Below are 17,699 nucleotides of genomic sequence, written 5' to 3'. Positions count from 1 at the left end.
ATGTCCTAAGTTCTTCCAACTGCGGCTCCAACCGAACAACCCGGCCTGTGAGGAGCTGCCAGTGGTTAAACCTCCTACAGACGTCGTCGATCGGAATGCTGGAGGCATCACAGATCTGCCACATCTCACAGTTAGAGCACTGCACCCCGCTGAGTGACATTTGTGCACGAGTTAATTAATTTAAAATAAATACTTCAATTATTAGATTAAGTTACAATTAAAGTTAAACCTGTCGCTAGATTCTTACTGTAAAATTAAATGCTTAATACTAATCTCTGCCCTCAGGTTTAGTTACTCCTCTACCTAGTTGATTAATTAGTTTTAATTAGTTTTTTCAATTGTTCTTTTCCAAATTAAACACAGATTCCCTACCAGCCTATCAGGTCACAGTTTTACCGTGACATCGCTTCTCAGTTTTTCTTCCCCCACAATTTGGAAACAGAGAGGGAGACACAGACACAAAGTACCACTTATCTTCCCGACTGCACACCAGTTTCTCCCTCTCAGCTGCCCTCCCGATATGAACGGCTTGCCAGGATTACCTGCGACTCATCAATCAACTCTCCTTTTGTTGTCACCTACAGCAGAGCAAAGCCACTCGCTGGAAATATGTGCAACACTTCAAGGGATAAAAAGCACCTCCTCCCATCCAGCCTCGAATTCCCACCAAGCTTCAAATTCGCACCTCCCAAGCTAACTTTACGATGTGTCTCATTCTTGATGTGTCAGCTGGCTCACTGGGAGTGCGCTCTGGGAGTGAGCTTCAGATCCCATTCTTAAATAGCTCTGAGATGACTCACAAATCTGGTAACTTTAGAACAAAACAATTGCACTCAGCACCTCTTACTTCCGAATTCGGCATTAGGTGATTGACAGTTAACTTCCACTCAGTAATGAATGGGTGGGGCAGCGCCAATCGACCTTCACTTCAAAACGTCCAGATGAACCAGACGAGTATAATTTAAAAAGTAACAGTCTTACCAATTCAATTCCCACCCAGCTTCAAATTCCCAGTCCGTAAACTCAACTTTTTAACAGCATTTTCCACTGCCCTAGCCACCTGAAGATAATTATGTACTTGAACCCCGAGGACACGCTATTCTTTACTCCCCTTAAAGCCGAAAAATGATATTGCCTCCCCATGCTTCTTCCAACAAAATGCATTACCTCGCATTTCGTTGGTTGAAGTTCTACTGCCATCTATCTGCCCATGTGGCCATAGAACATAACAGCACAGAACAGGCCCTTCGGCCCTCGATGTTGTGCCGAGCAATGATCACCCTACTCAAACCCACGTATCCACCCTATACCCGTAACCCAACAACGCCCCCTTTAACCTTACTTTTTAGGACACTACGGGCAATTTAGCATGGCCAATCCACCTAACCCGCACATCTTTGGACTGTGGGAGGAAACCGGAGCACCCGGAGGCAACCCACGCACACACGGGGAGGACGTGCAGACTCCGCACAGACAGTGACCCAGCCGGGAATCGAACCTGGGACCCTGGAGCTGTGAAGCATTTATGCTAACCACCATGCTACCGTGCTGCTCCAATTTGTCAATGTCCCTCTGAAGATGCTTAGCGTCACCCTGACAACTAAACACACTCCCTATCTTGGTATCTTCCGCAAGTTTAGAGATCCCCCCCCCCCCCCCCAGCACCCGCCTCCAAATCATTTATATAGATGAGATAAAGCAAGCATCCCAACACTGAACCCTGGGGAACACCGCTTTCAACACGTCTTTCAGCCAATTTCTAATCCATGGTGACAAGGACCAAGGAATCCCAATCATTTTTAAATTGCTAAGCAACCGGCCATGTGGCACTGTCTCAGAAGCTTTCTTAAATTACAAATGTACAATATCCACGGCGCTACCTTCATTCACTACGTATGTCACTTGACCAAATAACTCAGTTAAGTTTGTTAGACATGACCTGCCCTTGACAAAACCACGTTGGTTGTCTAGCTTAACGTATTTTTCGCTAAGTGTCTATTTATCTCATCCCGTATTACGAGCTCCATCATTTTTCCCACTATTGATGCAAAGCCGATAGGTCTGCAGTTTCCGGGGTCATTCTTTGCCCCTTTCTTAAACAATGGCATCATATTTGCGATCCTCCCGTCCCCGGGAGTAATCCAGTGGCCAGACATGTCTTGAAAATTTCTGTCAATGTCTCGCAATACGCTCCCTTCTCTCTCTGAGCAATCTAGGATTCATTCAATCCGGGCATGGAAACATTTCTACATGGAGTGCTTCCAGCCTTTTTAACACGTTTTCTTTATCTGTCACAATACTACTCAGTTCCACAACACCCATATTTTTAAACGAGCCATTGTCAACATCAAATTTGGCAAAGAGAAAAACAAAGTACGAATTTAATACCACTGACATGCCGTCCGCTTCAGTGAGCAGTTTACCCTTCTTGTCCCTTATGGACCATACTCCATCCTTCACTAATCCTTAACCATTAATATTGTTGAAGAACATTTTGCTATTTGTTTTAGCACCGTCTGCAATCCATTCCTCACGCTTCCTCTTAGACTTCCTTATACCAGCCTTAGCCTCTCTCCTGCATTTGTGAGACAGACCATGATTGAGATTGATATTATTATTCTGGCAAGCATCACGTGCCTCTTTTTTCTTCCTTACTTTTATATTCAATATTTCTGGTCATGAAGGGTACTCTAGCTTTTTATACCCCATATTTAATTATGACGGGTACATGCCTAGATTAAATCCCAATCACTTTTCATGCACTATTTTTTTCAGAAAAATCCGTTTCCAATCAATCTGCTCCAGTTCAACTTTTAGACACCTAAAATTATCCGTTTTTAAGTATGGAATCTTAAGTGGTGACTGTTTTTAAAATTATTTTTCAATTTAATATTGAGTTGTATTATATTATGATCGCTTCTTCCCAACTGCCCTCAATCTAACCTTCTCCACCTGTGCTGCCTCATTTCCTCGGACCAGATCCAGCACAGCTTGCTCCCTGGATGGACTGGAAATGTACTGTCCCAGAATGGTCTTCCGCACACACTGCAGGAATATCTCCCACACTCTACCTGTAGTGCAGTCTGTCTTAGGATAATGGAAATCTCCAAATATCACAACCCTACGTTCCTTGCAGGTTTTCGTGATCTGTCTTCAAATGCCCTCTTCCACTTCCTCCCCACTATTTGGAGGTCTATAATAAATACCAAACAAGGTCACCGTTCCCTTCCTGTTTCTCACTTTCACCTATATAGATTCCGACTTACCAACTAGTAGTAACAGAATGTACCTCTTTATCCTTGCTAATTATTCAGAATTGTAAACATCTCAGTAAGGTCGCCTCTTAATTTTCTCAGCTCCAAGGGGAACAAGCACAATTTCTCTCACGTTTCCTTAAATTTCAATTCCGCATTCATGGTATAATTCGAGTAAATCTCCACTTCACTGTCTCCAGTGCTTTAACATCCTTCCTCAAATAAAGTTCCCAGAACTGAACACAATCCTCCAAAGGTGGTCTGACCAATGATATGTAGAGGTGTAGCATCACCTCCTTGGTTTTATACTCTATGAGTCTATTTATAGTGAGGCAATGATGCTACAAGTCTTCTTAACAACTGTTTCAAATTGCCTGGCCACTTTCATAGAACATAGAACATACAGTGCAGAAGGAAGCCCTTCGGCCCATCGAGTCTGCACCGACCCACTTACGTCCTCACTTCCACCCTCTCCCCGTAACCCAATAACCCTCCTAACATTTTTGGACAATAAGGGCAATATAGCATGGCCCATCCACCTAACCTGCACATCTTTGGACTATGGGAGGAAACGGGAGAACCCGGAGGACACCCATGTAGACACGAGGAGAACGTGCAGACTCTTCATAGGCATTGACCAGCCAGGAATCGAACCTGGGACCCTGGCACTGTGAAGCCACAGTGGTAGCCACCTGTGCTACCGTGATGCCCATAATTCTGAGAATTATGCACTTGAACCCAGTCCCTCTCTGATCCTGTACCGCCTGAAAGTAGTACAATTGAGCCTATATTGTCTTCCATTGTTCCATGTACCAAAATACACTACCTCACATTTCGCAACATTTAAATTAATCTGACAGGTGTCTTCCCATTTGACCAACTTGTCAATGTCCCTCTGAAGACGCTCAGCGTGATCCTCATAATTCATTATTCTTCCTAGCTAAGTATCATCTGGAATTTTAGAGATTTTGTCATCAAAACCCACTTCTAAGGCATTAATATAAATCAGAAAATGCAAAGATCCCAATATGAGCGCTGGGGGACACCACTTTCAACTCGTCTCCAGCTTCAGAATTACCCATCTATTCCAATGCCCTGTTTCCTATCTCATAGCCAGCTTTTAAACAATGCTGTCAAGGATCCATCAATCCAAATTATTTTTAATTTACGAACCAACCTGCCATGTGGTACTGTATCGAATGCTTTCTGAAAGTCCAAATGTCGAACATCCACGGCACGACCTTGATCCACAGCCTGTGTCACCTCGTCAAATAACTGGATTAAATTTGACAGACACGACCTGCCGTTGACAAAGCCATTTTTACTGTTTGCGATTAATATATATCTCTAAGTGTATATTTGCTTCATCCCGCATTATGGCCTCCATCACATTTCCCACTAGATGTCAAGCTGATAGGTTTGCACGTACCTGGGTTATCCTTTGCCCCTTCCTTAAACAACAGCATCACATTTGCAATCCTCCAATACACTTGGACTAATCATGTGTTCAGAGAGATCAGGAAAAATTATGTCAACTGCTCTGCTGTATGCTCCCTTACCTCTCTCAGTAATCTAGGATGCAGCCCACCCGGGCCTCGCGATTTCTCTACCTGGAATGCTAATAGCCTTTTTAGCACATTTTCTTTATCTGTCACTGTCTTGAACAGTTGCTCAACACCCACATTTTCAACTGCGCCATTGTCACAATCTTCTAATTTGGTCAAGACAGAAGCAAAGTAGTGATTTAGTACCACTGCTATAGACTCCGCTTTAGTGAGCAGCTTACCCTGCTCGTCCCTTACAGTCCCATCCTATCCTTCATTAACCGATCACCATTAATATGGCTGAAGAACATTTTGTTATGTGCTTTAGCACAGCCCTCAATCCTTTCCTCATGCTTCCTCTCAGCATTCCGCATTCCAGCCTTAGCCACTATTCTGTTTTTGAGACTCTCTTCCTGATTCTATTGCTATTAATATTCTGGCATGCATAATACGCCTTCCTTATTCTATCATCAATATCCTTAGTTATCCAAGGTACTCTATCTTTGGACACCCGGTATTTATTTCCTATGAGTATGTACCTAGCTTGTACACCATTCATGTCTCCTTTGAAAGTCTCCTATTTTTCATCCACTGTTTTATCCCCCAAAGTGCGTTTCAAATCAACCTGCACCAGTTCAAATTATAGATCCCTAAGCTGTGCCCTTTTCAAGTCTAGGATCTTAATCCGTTACTGATTTTAATTCTTTTCCAACTTAATATTCAATTGTATTATGTTGAATTCGCTCCTTCCCAACGGCTTCTCCACTCTGATATTCCCCATTTTCCCTGCCTCATTTCCTAGGACTAGATACAGCACATTTTGCTCCCTAGTAGGACTGGCAATGTACTGTTTCTGAAGGTTCTACGGCACGCATGGTACGAATTTCTCCCTTTCAGTGCCCCACTATACCCATAGGGCTGTCGACATTTGGGTAATTGAAATCTCCAACTAAAACAACCTTACCTGCTCTGAAGGGTTCCATCATATGCCTCCAAATTGTCTTTTCCTCTTCACCCACTCTATTTCAATGTCTATAGAAAATACAACCTTCCTGTTTCTGGCCTCCAACCATATAGATTCTAATTCAGGAACTGAATCTGGTTCAAGAACTTCCTCAGAGCGGAGAAACTACGAAATCATCTTCGGAGCCTTCAGCATGTCATCGATGATGACGATAATGTCACCAAAGCCATTCCCACATCTCCACTACTTGCCTTCAAACAAACGCTAATTTCAAACGCCCATTGTTCGCAGAAAACTATCTAGCTCACCCCCACCTCGCAAACACAAAACTATAGCTACGTCTACTGCACCCCTTCCATCCTGACCCAACTAGCGGCAGCCTCTCGTCATTCGATAGCTCCTCCTCTCCCCATACCTAGCAAAGCAGATGCCAAACAAGCCCCCCCTCAGCTACTGCACTGTAACATCAACCAATACGGCCCCATTCCTCTAACCTTATCCATACCGCAACAAAATAAACAGGATCAAAAAGGAACACATACCAAACCCCCCTTTTTTTTGCAAACGTCCCCTTCCCCCAACAGCCCAAAAGCTAAACAACGGAACGGTACGTATCTACATCATACACCATCCGTCTTCATACACTGCCATGTGCGTGTCCCTTTAAGAAAGTTTTATGTCTTATCATATGGCTTCAGTTATGTCGTTTTTGTAGGTGGAGCTGAGGGCTCGCTGTGAGTTTTACTTTCGCTTGTGATGGTGATTGCAGTGGACTCAAAGAGAAAATAAGCATTTTCTATGTCATTCTCTGTTGTATTGAAAATAGCTGTTCCAGTAAACAAAAATCACCTTGGTGATGGCCTTAGAGATATAATTACTTTCTGGAAGGAATAAAAATTTGCTGGTTGAAAAGTGAAACCGAGTTTCCTTCTCTGAGGAAGGATGCTCTTGAGGGAGTGCAGTGAAGGTTTACCAGACTGATTCCAGGGATGGCGGGACTGTCATATGAGGAGAGATTAACGAGGTTGAGATTTTTCTCACTGGCGTTCAGGAGAATGAGGCGGTAACTCATAGAGACGTATACATTTTTAACGGTACTAGACAGGGTAGATGCAGGGGAGATGATACTAATGATAGGTATGTCCAGAATCAGGGATCACAGTCTGAGGATTCAGGATAAGCCATTTCAGACAGATATTAAGGAGATATTTCTTCACCCAAAGAGTGGTGAGCCCGTGGAATTCAATTCCACAGGACACAGTTGATGGTAAGGCATTGAATATATTTAAGAGACGGCTAGATATAGCACTTGGGGAGAATGGTGTCAAAGGCTATGGGGAGAAAGCAGGATTAGGCTACTGTTGGATGATCAGCAATGATCGTGATGAATGGTGGAGCAGGCTCGAAGGGCCAAAAGGCCTCCTGCTCGTATCTTCTATGTAACTATGTAACAGTGTGAGTCATTTGAGAATACAGTATTCTGGGCCACGCCTTTGAAAAGGGGTTTCTAGTTTTGATTGGATTTTGTGATTGAGTTGGAACAGTTAAGGGAGAATCCATTAAGGGTTATACATAGATTACGGTAGCTCTGTGGGGTCTTTATGTGTGTAATTGATAAACATTCTTGCTGTGTGTGTTTATACAAATGTTAACTAAGTTCTTACGTAAGCCTGTTTTGTTTGGTTAAAAGCAGTAAAGAAGTCTGTCGAATCACACCCGAAAGATAGGCTATTGTGCTCATCCTAGCCAAACTCAACATAAAGGTTGTAGGTCAGGTGGACTCCATAATAAACTTCGGAGTTTTTAAGCCGTAGCCCATAACATACACAGAGACTAAAAATTGACCTCGTCACAGTGGTACCAACTTCTTCTCTTGGATGAAGGTCTCTGCTTGCTAAGGTGTATCAAAAGTATTAATTCGAGTTCATTGTAACCATAAATGCACCTGGTACACCACGTCAAACGTCAGCCTTTCTTAAAAAACACTAGATTCGCCCTGTTTAAGGTAGTTCTTCTCCTTGCAATCTTAGCTCCAACATCCTGATAAATTCTGAACATATGCCCTTCTCAGTAGATGTTCAAAGACCTCTTCACTCACTCCAAAACCCTTTCGTTCCTTGTGTAACTGTGGAACTGGAATTTTAACAGCCCGTGGTGGCTCCAACGGTTTGGTTTTGGTGTAAGCACCCGATGTGCCTTGTCCAATTCCAGAGTGGCGAACACTTCATCTCCTCTCACCAGCTGAGAGGACTCTTCAGAAAAATACTGGCTCGGTTTTGAAACCCCCACTCCCTCTGACAGCCCCACCAACCTGAGGCTTAGTCCCCGTGACCGGTTTCAGAGGTCCTCCAGTTTACGTTTCAGGCTTTTGCTGTTTTTGGCAGCATCGATCACTCCGCGTCCTTCAAGGCAAACCGATCCTCGTGACTCAACAAGGCCTCTTTCGTCAGTTTTAGCGTCTCGCGTTGTCCCCTCACCGTATTCGGCGTTTGTACCAATTCTTCGCAGATGGGATCCAAAGCTTCGTCGATATTGGCTTTGAAATATCATTTGATTCGCCGACCCTGCCGCTCAAAGTACCTATCTATCTGCTTACTCAACAGATTCATGCGCCATTATGGCGGACGCCATGTTATAGTCACGGCAGTGGCCTTCTTCACTTTTCTTCGACGGACTTTCGTCCTAAGTCTTTTTTCGTTGTTTTTATTACGCTGCTGACTTCATGTTCCTGTGAGAAACAATTTCCTTAATTGCGCCCCAGATTTGGGCACCAATGGAAAAACTGAGAAAAGCGATCAAGTGTGCAACCTTGCCAGGAGCTGCTTCAAGTGTGACCTGTCTTTACATGACGTCACCCATAAGTCCGATTTGTTTATTTTCTTGTTGTTTAGTGGGGACCTGAGTAGCAGTGTTTAAGGAGTAATTGTCAGCTCATATTTTCTGTTGTAAAGTTTAAAAAAAAATAAAGAGCCAATCCACCTAAAGTGAGACCCACATAAACACGTGGAGAATGTGCAAAGCACACAGTGACCGCGGACAGCATCAAACCCGCGTCCTCAGCGCCGTAAGGCAGCAGTGCTAAACACTGTGCCACCGTGCCGAACTTACTATTGTACCCATAATAAAGTTTTGCTTGAATAATAGCAAATAGCTATTTCTTCACCCAATAACTCCTGGAGAGAATCCTTCTTTCTACACAGTCTTACAAAATAAGTTAACGTATTGAGAGTTCAGTGCGGTATCAGCCACTGTTACAGTCTTTTATGGGACTATATAATCAATTGGCATGCCTGGGATATGTACATATTTCTCAGTTAAAAAAAAATAGTTTGTGTTTAAACAACAGTTCTCGGTGCAGCTGAGGGAGAGACCAGATAAAACATTTTAAATACTAACAATTTAATTTTCGGAGATGCATCTGCCCTGACCAGTATTGATAGCAGAGTGCATCACACAATGCCATTTTCAGACTGTATTGTGTTGCAATACCACTATTACAAGTGATGGATTCAGAACAGGTCCAGCAGATCAGTACATTAGCTCCCAGTGGCGTTGAGGGTGAGAAGAGTGAGCAGAATTGTATTCCAGAACAATGCGTCACACTAACATTATCATCAATCCATTTCAATTGGGAGAGCAGAAGAACATGCCAGCAGTAGCACAGACCTAATTAAAACAATGTGTTGTCAACTTATGTGAAGATACAACACAGCGATACACGCCCGCCACGTAATGGAAGCTGCACCTGTCTCAACCGGTTGCCATCCATCATAAATATAATATGGTATGTTCACTGAAAAATATTTGGGTCGTTTCGAATTCCTTGGACAATTACGCATCGTGTGGCCGTGTGCAGAGAGGCTGGTGAGTGGCAAAATATTATTGCCCACAGACGTTCCAGCTATCATTAACTACCATCAAACGAACTTCACGTGGCATTTAGTAGCATTATCGTCATCTAATCTTCCAGAAGCAGCATACTGGTCGTGTTCCTTAAACAGACGCCATTGATGCTGAACGGAAGCTCGGGAAAATGTGCTGCTTGACGTCTGCCGATCTCCAATGCTTATTTCAGTTGTGCAGTTAATACTTTCTTGCATGGATGGTTGCACCTAATGTAACACTCAATAATCTGAACCGGATCTAGGGCATAATAAAGCATTGGTCGTATCTCCCGGCACCACCAACCCCGACAGCTATCAAACCCATCCATGTCGATCATTAGTGCATAGCGACGGTAATATATATAATTTACAGCATGCATCCCAAGATTACTTCAAAACAATCTCTCACTCTCACTCTGTCTGTTGACTATGACAAAGGCAGCAAGCTCTTGGCAACATTCCTGCATAAAAATTCCCTGCGAGGTAGGGCACAGCAACTTGACTTGTAAGCGTATGACATTCAAAGAACAAAGAACAATACCGCCCATGAGCAGAACCTTCAGCCCTCCAAGCCTGTCCCAGTTATGATACCAACCTTTGCGAAAACCCTCAGCACTTTCTTGCGTCGTATCCCTCGATACCATCCTATCCACGTGTTTGTCAAGATGCGTTTTGAAAGCCGTTAATGTATGTGCTTCCACAACATCACCGGCAACGCATTTCAGGCTCTCACCACCCTCTGTGTAAAAACAACTGCCTTGCAGATCTCTAAATTTTGCCCCAAGGCCCTTAGACCTATGCCCCCTGGTGACTGACCCCTCCGCCTCAGACTGTGCCAGCCCATCCACTCTAACCATGCCCTCATAATCTTGTAGACCTCTACCCACAACCTCCGTCCTTCTAATAAAAAGTGTCCGAGCCTCTCCACATCGCCAGCACCCTCCGGACCAGGCGACATCCTGGAAAACCTCCTCTGCTCTTCTGGTCGGTGGTGACCAGGAGTGTGCGCAATCTTCCAGTGTGGCCTCAGCAAGGTTCGATACAACTGGAGCATAGCTTGCCAGTTTCTATGCTCGATATCCAGTCTAATGATGGCAAGCATTCCTGATGATTTCTTGACTACCTTGTTCACTTGTGTTTCCATCTTCAAAGATCTGTGGACCTGCACGCCCAGATCTCTATGACTGTCTATAGTCCAAAGAGTTTTACCATTTACCATATATTTCGCCTCGATGTTAGATCTACCAAAATGCATGACCTCCCATTTGTCCGGATTAAACTTCATTTGCCATTTATCCGGCCAGGTCTCCAACCTATCTGTGTCACGCTGTATCTTCTGACAATCCTCTACACTATCTGCCACTCCACCAACCTTGGTGTCATCCGCCCACCTACTGCTCAGACGGGCTAAATTTTCATTCAATTCGTTTATGAACACCACAATTAACAGAGGCCCAAGCACAGATCCGTTTGGAGCACCACGAGTCACAACTTTCCATTCAGAAAAACACCCTCTGACGGCTACCCTCTGCCTTCTCTGACCGAGCCAGTTCTGTAGCCATCTGACCACCTCCCCTATCATCCCGAGTGACTTAACCTTTTGCACCAGGCTGCCATGAGGCACCTTGCCAAAGGCTTTACTGAAATCCATGTAAACAACATCTGCCGCCCTCCGTTCATCAATCATCTTTGTTACCTCCTCAAAATGCCTTTATTCTCGCTGAGTAACAGTGCTGCAGCGCACTCCTTAGAACATCATGGAGTGCTTTTAGAATATGCACTGCAGCGGTTTAAGAGGGCTTCTCAGCCTGAATACATCAAGGGCAATTAGGGTGGGAAATAGATATTGTTCTTTCAAGTGCCACTTACTTCCCTGAATCAACAAATTCCTTTTCAGCAGCCTTACCTATTCATCTTCCCGTGTACTAACTTGATCCAATCGTACTCAGGCTTCTGTCAGTGCTGGTGGTGAACGCTATACTTTTGACTGTACCTGTGCATCAGCACATGTGCCAGATAATATATGCATTCAAATAAAGCATCGGTTACCTGGACTACATTTTGACTTGGATGTTACTTGGATACTAACTTGTGGTTTCACGAAGTTTTTGCAGTTCTGATTAAACAAAAAAGTACTGTTATTTAGGTTGCATGAACCACATTATTAAATCGGAGGTAAAGAACAAAACAAATATTGCAGTCTAAAAATAAAGCACATGAAAGCAATTTGATAAGCCTGAAAAAACGTAAATGTATTACCTGCCCTCAATTGGATCAACCGTTCGTCTGTAAAATTAAACATTTTACTGTTACGTAGTCGTGGAAATAGATAATTGTGCCGAACCACAGTAAAGCAGTCTCCCCATTATGTTCGCTCTCCAGCTTAATGAGTCATCTAAACCCGTGATCTGTCGCCTTGAGCGCTGTAAAACCTAAACAAGCACGATTTTCTGTTTCTCCCACTCTACCGGACAGTCAGTCTCTGAGATCCACCAACTACGCGATGAAAGAAAACCTCATGCGCCTCCAGTCTTGTGTCTCTCGCCATGAATGGATTCCCTCGCTCTGTATCACTCAACAAAAATGAACGAATGCGCTTATCTCTGCCTAATTCATGACTGCTTGGGTTATTTGTGTCTCCCGTCAACCTCTGCAAATGATTTGATCCGCGCCCATCCAATGATTATTCATCGTTAAAATTTTCCAGTCAACCTAAGAACTTCGTGAAAATCCTTTGGACTCCCTCTACAGCAATCAATCCTTTTATCCCGAGATAGCAAAATTTCATTCAGAATTTCTAGTTATTCCAAGCCAGCACTTTACACAGTAACAGCATTGCATTGCAGCTCCTATATGAATTCTTAGCCCCCTGTGTAGTTTTCCCACATAACATCTATTTTTCCCAGCCATCGAGGATATGTTTACATGCAACCACGCTACTTCCTTTAATTCATTCCTCTCCGCGTCCCACCATTTAATGTGCATTCCGTTGCTTTGTTAACTTCTTTCAACTGAATTGTGTCGTACCTTTCCGCTATGAAATCTATTTACCACCGTTCCATTCAACTGTCTCGTCCATTGATATCCTCCCTCAGTCTTCAGGGTTTTGTTTCATAATCAAGCACGCACTCAATATTTGCATAATTTGGGCACGTTTTGATGATCTGTCATCCATTTTCGAACAGATATTAGAAACAGAGTACAGCAAAGAAGTAGCAGAATGCATAACTTGAGGAACCCCAGTAGAAACAAATTCCTGTCAAGAAACATCCAAATTTACAGTTAGCATTCTGCCTCTGAGCAAACTGTGGGGCCGAATTGCGCATTGCCTTGGATGCCATAGACTTACATTTCGATTACAAATCTGCCATGATAAAATGCACAAAAATCGATTTAAATTGTGTCATAATGAGAGCATTGGCCCTTTTTGGAGCATAGACTCTTTGTCCTCGAAAGAAAAACCTACTCGTCAGTTTCAGCCTCAATAGCGTAGCCCTGAAAGTGTATTTCCTTCACGTGCCCGTCCACTTGCCTTTTGAAACCATTCTTTCTTTCACCATTATGGTGAGCAGCGAGTTCCATCTCATTACTGCCCATTACGTGAAGGCATTTCTCATGGTATCCCTCTTGCATTTCTGGTTCAAGCCTTGAAGTCTTATAGGGTTGTCCTTGTATGATCAGCCAATAAGGACATTATTTCCTTGTGTACCTTGTCAAAATATTCCATGTAGCGTGCATTTCTGCCAAATATTCTTTTAATATTGAATCATAATCAAGTATGAAGCAAATTGTACATTTGGAAGCATTAGGTGGAATAATATAAAGGCACAGAAATGCCGCAAGCTAAAGATAAATGAAAAAAGACCAAACATGGATGGAATTACTTTCAGATTATATTTAGAAACAACAAAAGGAATAAAGATAAACACACGGCTCAATATATAGCTGGGATTCCTTATGATAGTTAAGATAAAGTCCTGTGGATAAACCACTGTATTTTTCCGCCAAGATACTGATCGTTAATCATTTATTTTTGGATCGGTTACATGTCATGATTATATTCTGAAAGACTCACCATCGGTTCTGTATTTCGTGTCCTGATCTAAGTCAAGGAAATAATGTTAATCGTCATCAAAATACGAATCTCTGTGTCAAGGTTTATTATAGCACTCGTCCTTTCAATCAACAAATCAAACTACAGGCGGAAAGACTAAACAAACAACGATTTGTTATTCTGACTTATGAGCATTCGGGGAAATGCCCGAGTTATTTTTTTTTTTACCTTTCTTGGCATCAGTGAGCTTTTTTTCTGTTGAGAAACACGAACTATCATGTTGATGTAATGCAAACAATAATCAACGGTTTGTATCATTGACATCACATGGTTATGTTTGTCAGCAAGCAGCTTTGATATGATGATATCCAACGATCACACACAACTAAAAGCGAAGTACTGCGGCTACTGGAGTTCAGGAAAAAAAACTATTGGAAAAGCTCTGCAGGTGCAGCACAAGCTGTGAAGAAGGACGCGCAGTTAACCTTCGGACACCAGCATGCCTCTCTTCACAGAAAGGTCGGAACGGTATTGAAACGTTAACGGTGCGTCTCTTTCCATAGATGCTGCTAGACCTGCTGAGTGTTTTCAGGACCTTTTGGGTTACTATAAAGATGAAAGTATGCTAAACGTTCATAAACATATGGACATAGGAACGTAGGAGTTAGGATCAGGAATTTGTCGTTGGTTTCATGGACCCTTCGGATATGTTTCGTTGTTCAGCACTATCACGGCAGATCTGGTTGTGGCTTCAAATCCACATTCCTGGACGCCCCTACACCTTTTGACACCGTTGTCTATCAAAAATCGAACAGTCTTTAAAAAAAAATGACTATACGTCCACTGCTTCGCTTGCAATTTAGCCATTCTGTGTGGGCCATCGTAACTTGAAAAGCACACGTTCAAAACACAAACGTATTTTTACTTCCATGTCGTTTAAAGAAGTAAAACCTTGTGTGCATGATGAATTCCAGCAGTGGCAAATGTGTTGTGATGCTATTCCACAACGAGATGCTTCCAAATTTTAATTGATATTTCAATTATAAAATCGTTGAATCAATTAACAAGCAAAATAGTAACTGAAATTCCATTAAAAATAATTAATGTGCACAGCGATACGTGGTTGGCAATCAGAGTTGAAGCAGCCCGGGCCTATGGGAATTGACACTGACATTAAACAAAATATTTACGCATCTTTAGGGCATAATTTCAAACAAAAAGTAGCATTCTTAAATTTAAAACTTTCGCAGTGACACGTCATGCAACGCACATTCTGAAGATGAAAATGGAATGACATGAAAATCGCTTATTGTCACGAGTAGGCTTCAATTGTTACCGTGAAAAGCCCCTAGTCGCCACATTCCGGCGCCTGTTCGGGGAGGCTGTTACGGGAATCGAACCGTGCTGCTGGCCTGCTTGGTCTGCTTCCAAAGCCAGCGATTTAGCCTTGTGCTAAACAGCCCCTAACAGATACACATTCCTCCAACATTTTCCGTGCAGGATTTAGTGCATTATAATTCCTTCTGGATTGTTAATGCTCCATTCTACCTTATATCTCTCGCATTATTGACGTAATTCTTCGTTCCTTATCAACCTACATTTTATCCCAACTGAAGCAAAGCAGCCGTTGTCGGTCTGTTTGAAAGAAAAAATACGTGATGTGAGTCTGGCTGGTTCGGCCCACATTTATTGGCCATCCTAGTTGTCCTTCAGAAGGTGATGAAAAGTTGCCATCTTCAATCGCTCCAGTCTTTGAGGTGTAAGTACATGCACAGAGCTGTGAGAGAGAGAGTTCCTGGATTTTGCCCAGCGCAAGAGAAGGAAAGGTTTTTAATTTCCAAGTCAGGCGGGTAAGTGACTTGGAGGGGAACGTCCAGGCCATGGGGTTCCCTGCCATCTGCTGCTCTTGTCCTTCAAGATGGTGCTGGTCATGAGTTTGGAAGGCACAGTCTAACGAACCTGAGTGAGCTACTGCAGTGCATCTTGGAGACGTTACATGCACTGCCTCTGTTAGTCGGTTGTGGAGGGTTTCAACGTTTGTGGGAGGGGGAAGAAGAAAGCAGGCTACTTTGTCCTGGATGGTGTCGGGTTTCTTGAGAGTTGTTAGCGCTGCTCTTGTCCTTTTAGATGATAGTTATTGTGGGCTTGGAAAGTGCTGCCTAAGGAACCTGGGCGAGTTGCTGCAGTGTCATCTTGTATGTGGTATACATGGTTGCTACTGTCCATCGGTGGTGGAGGGATTAAATGTGTGTGGAAATGGTAGACGGTTTCTGTGTCCTGGATGGTTTCGAGCTTCTTGAGTGTTGTTGGACTGCACTAATCCAGGAAAGTGGAAAGTAGAACAAAGAACAAAGAAAATTACAGCACAGGAACAGGCCCTTCGGCCCTCCCAGCCTGCGCCGATCCAGATCCTTTATCTAAACCTGTCTCCCATTTTCCAAGGTCTACTTCCCTCTGTTCACGCCCATTCATATACCTGTCTAGATGCTTCTTAAATGATGCTATCGTGCCGCCTCTACCACCTCCGCTGGTAAAGCGTTCCAGGCACCCACCACCCTCTGTGAAAAAAACTTTCCACGCACATCTCCTTTAAACTTTCCCCCTCTCACCTTGAAATCGTGACCCCTTGTAACTGACACACCCACTCTTGGGAAAAGCTTGTTGCTATCCACCCTGTCCATATCTCTCATAATTGTGTAGACCTCAATCAGGTTCCCCCTCAACCACCGTCTTTCCAACGAAAGCAATCCTAATCTACTCAACCTTTCTTCATAGTTAGCACCATCCATACCAGGCAAAATCCTGGTGAACCTCCTCTGTACGCTCTTCAAGGCATCCACTTCCTTCTGGTAATGTGGCGACCAGAACTGCATGCAGTATTCCAAATGTGGCCGAACCAAAGTCCTATACAACTGTAACATGACCTGCCAACTCTTGTACTCAATACCCCATCCGATGGAGGCAAGCATGCTGCATCCCTTCTTGACCACTCTATCAACCTGCGTTGCCACCTTCAGGGTACAATGGACCTGAACTCCCAGATCTCTCTGCACATCAATTTTCCCCAAGACCCTTCCATTGACCATGTAGTCCGCTCTTGAATTTGATCTTCCAAAAAGCATCATCTCGCATTTGCCTGGATTGAACTCCATCTGCCATTTCACTGCCCAACTCTCCAATCTATCTATATTTTGTCGTATTCTCTGACGGTCGTCCTCGCTATCTGCAACTCTACCAATCTTAGTATCATCTGCAAACTTACTAATCAGACCACCTATACATTCCTCCAGGTCATTTATGTAGATCACAAACAACAGTGGTCCGAGCACGGAGCCCTGTGGAACACCACTAGTCACCCTTCTCCATTTGGGACACTCCCTTCCACCACTACTCTCTGTCTCCTGTTGCCCAGCCAGTTCTTTATCCATCTAGCTAGTACACCCTGAACCCCATACGACTTCACTTTTTCCATCAACCTGCCATGGGAAACCTTATCAAACGCCTTACTAAAGACCATGTATACGACATCTACAGCCCTCCCCTCATAAATTAACTTTGTCACTTTCTCAAAGAATTCTATTAGGTTTGTAAAACATGAACTTCCCTGCACAAAACCATGCTGCCTATCGCTGATAAGTCTATTTTCTTCTCGATGTGAATAGATCCTATCCCTCAGTATATTCCTGCTACCCTTCTTAAACAAAGGGACAACATTAGTATTTCTCCAGTCCTCCGGGACCTCACCCGTGCTCCTGGATGCTGCAAAGATATATGTTAAGGCCCCAGCTATTTCGACCATCACTTCCCTCAGTAACCTGGGATAGATCCCATCTGGTCCTGGGAACTTGTCCACCTTAATGTATTTTAGAACACCCAAAACATCCCCTTCCGTATGACAATTTGACCGAGAGTATTTAAACATCCATCCCTAGCCTCAACATCCGTCTTGTCCCTTTCCTTTGTGAATGCCGATGCAAAGTACTCATTAAGAATCTCACC

The 17,699-nt window shown here is 43.5% G+C and overlaps 1 protein-coding gene across 1 annotated transcript in view; it reads right to left on the bottom strand.

The window, feature by feature from the left end:
• The window catches only part of LOC119975529 (centromere-associated protein E-like), a 249,117-nt gene that overhangs the window by 31,801 nt on the left and 199,617 nt on the right, over nt 1–17,699 (bottom strand). The window contains exons 29-32 of the mRNA XM_038815320.1: nt 13,929–13,955; nt 13,722–13,748; nt 11,906–11,932; nt 11,736–11,762 (exon numbers count right to left, since the gene is read on the bottom strand). Coding sequence (XP_038671248.1) covers nt 11,736–11,762; nt 11,906–11,932; nt 13,722–13,748; nt 13,929–13,955 — 108 coding nt within the window. The remainder of the gene's footprint in view (nt 1–11,735; nt 11,763–11,905; nt 11,933–13,721; nt 13,749–13,928; nt 13,956–17,699) is intronic.

The sequence above is a fragment of the Scyliorhinus canicula genome, chromosome 13, assembly GCF_902713615.1.
Source record: "Scyliorhinus canicula chromosome 13, sScyCan1.1, whole genome shotgun sequence".
Lineage (NCBI taxonomy): Eukaryota > Metazoa > Chordata > Chondrichthyes > Carcharhiniformes > Scyliorhinidae > Scyliorhinus > Scyliorhinus canicula.
This window is presented reverse-complemented; position numbering and strand designations above follow the sequence as displayed.